At 44.6% G+C, this 6,549-nt stretch overlaps 1 protein-coding gene across 1 annotated transcript in view; it reads left to right on the forward strand.

The window, feature by feature from the left end:
* The window catches only part of lrp5 (low density lipoprotein receptor-related protein 5), a 56,573-nt gene extending 50,358 nt beyond the window's left edge, over nt 1-6,215 (forward strand). Inside the window, exons 21-29 of the mRNA XM_034686529.1 lie at nt 391-581; nt 833-1,042; nt 1,343-1,468; nt 1,725-1,961; nt 2,187-2,297; nt 2,396-2,635; nt 3,142-3,284; nt 3,451-3,548; nt 4,101-6,215. Coding sequence (XP_034542420.1) covers nt 391-581; nt 833-1,042; nt 1,343-1,468; nt 1,725-1,961; nt 2,187-2,297; nt 2,396-2,635; nt 3,142-3,284; nt 3,451-3,548; nt 4,101-4,425 — 1,681 coding nt within the window. The 3' untranslated portion in view covers nt 4,426-6,215. The remainder of the gene's footprint in view (nt 1-390; nt 582-832; nt 1,043-1,342; nt 1,469-1,724; nt 1,962-2,186; nt 2,298-2,395; nt 2,636-3,141; nt 3,285-3,450; nt 3,549-4,100) is intronic.
* Nucleotides 6,216-6,549: the final 334 nt, after the last annotated feature.

Genomic DNA, 6,549 nt, shown 5'->3' on the forward strand with positions numbered 1-6,549 from the left:
ACAATGAAACTTAAAGAGAAATGAAGCTCCTCCTGAACACGAGGGATTTAAGGATGATTTATTTCATCTTTTTACAGGAGAAGTATGGAATAATCCATACAAAACATCTGTGTGAAAACAATATTACTGAACAAAATATAACAGTGCTATGCCATGTTGTGTATTCCCAAATCTAACATATTCATTTATATATTTTTCTATTGATAACATAGCATTGGGATGACATGAAAATAGAACGTGTGTATATATATAAATAGGTTATAGTATACACATCTTCACATGTATATGTATGCTTGCATTCTGCATGTATGACTCTATAACTAAAGCTGTATATCTGTGATCCTTATATGATTGGTGATTCTGAATGCGTCTGTGTCCCCCTCTCTGCAGGTACATGTACTTCACCACGGTTCAGGAGCGCTCAGCGAAGATCGAGGGAGCGAGTCTGGACGGGACGGAGAGAGAGTCTCTGTTCACCACTGGCCTCATCAGACCCGTCGCTCTTGCTCTGGACAACAAGCTGGGAAAACTGTTCTGGGTCGACGCCGACCTCAAACGCATCGAGAGCAGTGACCTCACAGGTCAGTTATAAAAAATATATATATAAATATATTGTTTTATAAAGTACTGAAAAACCTGAACAATGGTGAGCAGGTAAATGAGACGTAGGGAAAGCATCTTATTAATGATGTGAAACAAGTAACAAGGAATCAGTGTTCTGCATCCTCCCTTTGCCAGTTTTCATTTTCATTTTCCTCTATAAGAAAGTTTTATGAACCAGCTGTTTTCTTTTTATTAAAGTGTGTTTATTCCATTGATATGTGTCCCTCAGGAGCCAATCGCATCGTCCTCCAGGACTCCAACATCCTGCAGCCAATGGGTCTGACCATACTGGGAGATCACCTGTACTGGATCGACCGGCAGCAGCAGATGATCGAGAGGGTGGACAAACATACCGGAGACGGACGCACACGCATACAGGGACGGATCTCATACCTGACCTCCATCCACGCCGTGGAGGAGATGGATCCTCAGGAGTTTGGTAAAGACCTTACAAATACTAAGAGTCCGACAACATTACAGAAAGGATCCCTACAGAGAGAGAGCTTTATGTTCAAGTGGAAGATAATTTCTAAACACAAACAGCTGTCACACCACTCTCTACACACACACCGCACTACACTGATGATAACAGGATATTTACACAATAACACAAAGGTCTATTTCTGCGGGGATCCTGTTATGTTGTCAGAGACAGTTATTCAGTGTGTCCCCGTTAAAAGAGACTTGAATCCTCCTGTAGTATCCTTTTGTTGAGGTTGTGTCTGTATCTTCTCTTCAGCATCACACCCTTGTTCCCGTGACAACGGAGGATGCTCTCACATCTGCATCGCCAAAGGAGACGGCACACCTCGATGCTCCTGTCCCATGCACCTGGTGTTACTGCAGGACCTGCTGCATTGTGGAGGTAAACACAGACACAATCACCTCCCATGTAAACAAACACAAAGTTAGACCAATAGTTTGAATGTCCAGATAGTTTGAGAGGGCGATGTGACATCGTCTGGTTCATAGTCTTGTTTGAGGAATGATTTAACAAAAGGAGAGGAAGTAGATCAGCAGAAGGTTCATTAACAAAAAGTTCAAAAAAAACATTGAATTCTGAAGCCGGTGCTTCATCATGCTGTCACATGTCTCACTTCTCCTCCTCCTCCTCCCCTCAGAGCCTCCCACCTGCTCCACTGAGCAGTTCACCTGCTCCACAGGTGAGATCGACTGCATCCCCATGGCATGGCGCTGTGACGGTTTTCCTGAATGTGACGACAGCAGCGACGAGGAGAACTGTCCCGTCTGCTCTGCATTCCAGTTTCAGTGTGATAAAGGCGGCTGCATAGATGCTCAGCGCCGCTGCAACGGAGAACCTGACTGTGCCGACCACTCGGACGAGCAGGACTGTGAGAGTACGTTCAACAAGCTCAATATCTAAACATCTGAACTCCAACAGCAGTGAGAATTAGTCCACTCACTTTAAAAGATTTATTGAGTCATGTTTTCCCCAGATACAGATGGATCATTTAAGAACAAAGCCAAAAACACGCACAGTATATTTTACAGTCTGATGAAGACATTGCACTTGTTAATTATAATTTAAATGTTTGTTTTATTTTGTTTTCTGTTTCTTGCAGCCATCTGTCCTCCAAACCAGTTCCGCTGTGGAGACAATCAGTGCATCACCAAGAAACAACAGTGTGACAACTACTCCGATTGCCCTGATGGATCCGATGAACTCGCCTGTGGTAAACACTTTAAAACACTCCTGCACACATCACTCTGATGTTTACTCCTCCCAGCTTCGCCTCTGACTCTGAGTCGTCTTTTTCTTGTCTGTGTGCAGAGTTTGTGTCTCCTCCGTCCAGCGGCATCCCGAACACCGGTCCAAACACCATCGGCCCGGTCATTGCCATCATCCTGCTCGTGTTTGTGATTGGTGGAGCTTATTTCGTCTGCCAGCGTGTGGTGTGTCGACGCTACAAAGGACCCAGCGGGACTTTCCCTCACGAGTACATCAGCGGCACGCCTCACGTGCCCCTCAACTTCATTGCCCCGAGCAGCTCACAGCACGGCACCTTCCAAGGTAACAACAGATCCACATCTGCAGAGTGCTGAAACAGGAGTCACATTTAGAGAGAGTGAATAAAGAAATGGACAAAGACTGAAATATTACACAAATAGAGACATCAGTTTATGATGTCAAGGTTTAAAACATTTCAGGTGCTGCTTCAGCATGTCATAAAGACACATCATTATTAAATTCAATACTTTCATAACCACATAAAATCTCCTCACAGCAGCTTTAAGAGAAATTACATTTATAACAAAACATAGAGACACACCAGTGTTTTTAAATATAGCTGCACACTGCTGAGTTTAAAGGGTTAAGACTTTTCCATGTAACATGTTGACTTTTCATTTCCTGTATTGGATTGAAAAGAAGTAAAGCCTCTGTCTTCACCTGTGCTGACCCTCTCTGTTGTTGTTCCTGGATGGTGTGTTGTGTTTTTGTTCATAAAAACAATAAAAAGTAGAGTGAAAAAAGAGCATAACTCATCAGTGACGTGTTCTGTGGCTGTGCGTGTGCAGGTATTTCCTGTGGTAAGTCCATGATGAGCTCGGTCAGCCTGATGGGGAGCAGTAGCAGCGGAGCTCCTCTCTACGACCGGAACCATGTGACCGGAGCCTCGTCCAGCAGCTCCTCGTCTACCAAAGGAGCCTTCTACCCTCAGGTAGAACACACACACACACACACACACACACACACACACACACACACACACACACACACACACACACACACACACACACACACACACACACACACACTCATACACACACAGCTGTTTCCTCTCCACAGCTCAATAACACATGCATATTTTCATATTTTGTCTGCAGATCTTGAACCCTCCTCCGTCCCCGGCCACAGACCGCTCCCTCTACAACACTGAGATCTTCTACTCCTCCAACAGTCCCTCCACCACCAGATCTTACAGGTAACAGACACACACAAACACACACACACAGACAGAGCATGTGCAACATGTGTTAAACATCAAAGGCAGGCTACAGGCAGGACACATCATATTGTATCGTGTCGTGTCGTGCCGCGTTGTGTCCTGTCATGTTGTATCGTACTGTATTGTACAGTGTTGTGTCATATCATATTGTACCGTGTCCTGTCGTGTTGTGTCGTATCGTACCTAACTTGTCATGTCGTGTTGTGTTGTGTCGTATCGTATTGGGTCATGTTGTATCGTATCATACCGTAACGTGTCCCGTTATGTCCTGTCATGTCGTGTTGTATGGTATGGTATGTGTCATGTCATATCTTATTGTATCGTGTGGTATCCTGTAGTTTCAGACTGTATCCTGTTATATTATTATATAATATTGTTTCTTATTGTATCACATTGAATTGTAACTTGATGTCTTGTATCGTATTGTCTCGTTCGCTGAAAGGCTTACGTCAACCTTTATCTGTTCAGCAGAACTGAGTTCAGACAAGTATTTGACTCACCGTGATCTAACTCTGTCTCCTCCCCCAGACCGTACCATCCCGTCAGAGGTGCTGCCCCGCCCACAACGCCCTGCAGCACCGATGTCTGTGACAGCGACTACACCCCCCACCACCCGCCAGCCGGGCTGGCGTCATCAGCGGGTCGCTGGAAGGCCGTGGGCCATGGCAGCCACGGCAAGCATAACAAGTACTACATGGACCTGAACTCAGACTCAGACCCTTATCCTCCGCCCCCAACCCCCCGCTCACAGTACCTTTCAGCCGAGGAGAGTTGCCCCCCCTCCCCCTCCACTGAGCGCTCATACTTCCACCTGTGCCCACCTCCACCCTCACCCTGCACCGACTCCTCATGACCCCCCAACAGCCCCCGAGTCCTGTGAGGAGGACAGGGAGAGGGGGTCAGGGAAAGACCTCGTGCCAACTTCCAGCCTCACACCTGCTGCTCTCTGTCTGCTGGTTCAGCTCCAGTGCCTTGCTCAAGGTCCCACACCTGTTGTCGTATCATTCCAGTCGTCCTGCTGCTCTCAGGGTGACCTTCATCAGATCAGTCTGTCCTCCAGGTGTTCATTCACTCACCCACAGACAGGAGCGAACAGGTAATCACAGCCAGCAGCTCCCTTTGTACCTTTCATTCCATCGACAGAAGAAAAACCTCCTCTGCTGGGCCACGAATCTGTCCAAATATGAGCCTGACTCCTCACCTTGTGCTGCTCTGACCCCTGAACTCCTCAACATGTGCATGAACTCAGACTGAGAGGTGTGTGTTGCTGTGTGGACATTTCAGTGTCACACGTTTGTCTCATCCTTCCTCACGGCGTCCTTGTTTGTAGGACTGTACATAGTGTTAAAATAATATGAACAGAAAGAAATCAGAGAGGAATTATTTTACTATATTATTCATGCTGGCTGATCCACCGCTCCTCAGAAACAAAGGCCAGATGGACGAGTGAACGCGTGAACGGAGGAGTGATGGACGAGTGGACAGCCGTGAATGTTTCACTTGATGTAGGACGTTAGATAAATTCACAGACGATGACTGAATGAATGTGTAGAATTGTAAATGAATGAATGAATGAATTTAATGGATGGATGAGTGGGTGGGTGGAAAAGGGCCAAGGTCAAAGCAGGGCTGGGCAAAAAAATATGATCACAATATTTTTTTCTATATTGATCATTATTGATATTTATCACAATGTTTGATTTGATCATGCTGCCAGTTTGAAGATTGTCCTGTTAACAATGGAAGCCTGAAGAAACCACTTTACTTTAGAGTTTAGTTTAGAGCGGGTGCATAAGATTTATCACACTTTGTGACGGCTGAATTATTCTTTTCTTCAATGATCAAAGAAGAAAAGGAATGACTGAAGCAGTTTCATATTACAAAGGAAGGGGACTCTGAGCTGAGCTGCTACTCAGCTCCTGTTAGCTCAGTTGTATTGTTGTTTAGTTTCTTTTATCATTAGCCGAAGTATCCACAGGGCTGTCCTCCTGTTCAAAACAAACAAACCCTCTGATAGAATCCAACAGAAACTCTGATGAAGCAGTTTTATGTTTTAATTCAGTGTTTTTCAAATGATTGTTGGTGCAGGGGCTGCCAGCTGAGTTAAAGCTAAAGATGTCAGCTCTGTTATTAGATTAAGTGTCTGAAACTTTTACCATCAGCTCAATTATCCACAGGGCTCGCCTCCTAAAAGACCCAGTTATAAAATCCAAACAAAATTAATGAATTTAGCATTTTTTAGGATCTACGGCCTGGCTCTATGGGCTGCCAGCTGAGCTGCAGCTAATGATGTCAGCTCAACTGTAAGGTTAAAAAGGAAACTTTTACAGCTACTATAAGCCGAATTATTGCAGAAATATCCTCCTCTCCAGAATGAAAATGCCTGCAGACTAAATCCAGTAAAAGCTGTAATAAAGCAATTTCATGTTTAAATTCTGTGTTTTTTCAAGGATATTTGGTGTGGCTGCAGAGGCTGCAGGCTGAGCTGCAGCTAACTCTAGCTCAGTTTGTTTTCTCTGATAACTGCAGACCTCAGAAAGAGTGAAATACAGTCAAAGGATAAAGATTAAATCCAAACATTTAACAGACCTTAATGATAAAAAAAAAAAAAACAGCCATTGGATGCAACTGCATATTGATTGGCTTTGGTTGTGTTTGCGTCAGCTGTATGTTATCAATCAGACATGTCCCAGTTTTACGGTTATCAACATAAACATATTTCTGTACTGAAGCTGTTTCATCGCCCAGCCCTCTCAAAGTGTGAACTCTTCTGTACGTTGTTTAAAATGTTCCCCTCTCATTTCATATCGTGTACTCTCTGCGGTTGAACTTTGGACCTCATGAAGTGGTCGAGCTTTTCCCACAGAGACACAACGGTCCTGTCCGTGTCTGATGACATCACAACATACCAAATGACATGTAAAGCTATTGTACATATGTGTAATGAAGTCAATGATTGAGTTGTGAGAAGTGAATC

The sequence above is a fragment of the Notolabrus celidotus genome, chromosome 6 (genome assembly GCF_009762535.1).
Source record: "Notolabrus celidotus isolate fNotCel1 chromosome 6, fNotCel1.pri, whole genome shotgun sequence".
Taxonomy (NCBI): domain Eukaryota; kingdom Metazoa; phylum Chordata; class Actinopteri; order Labriformes; family Labridae; genus Notolabrus; species Notolabrus celidotus.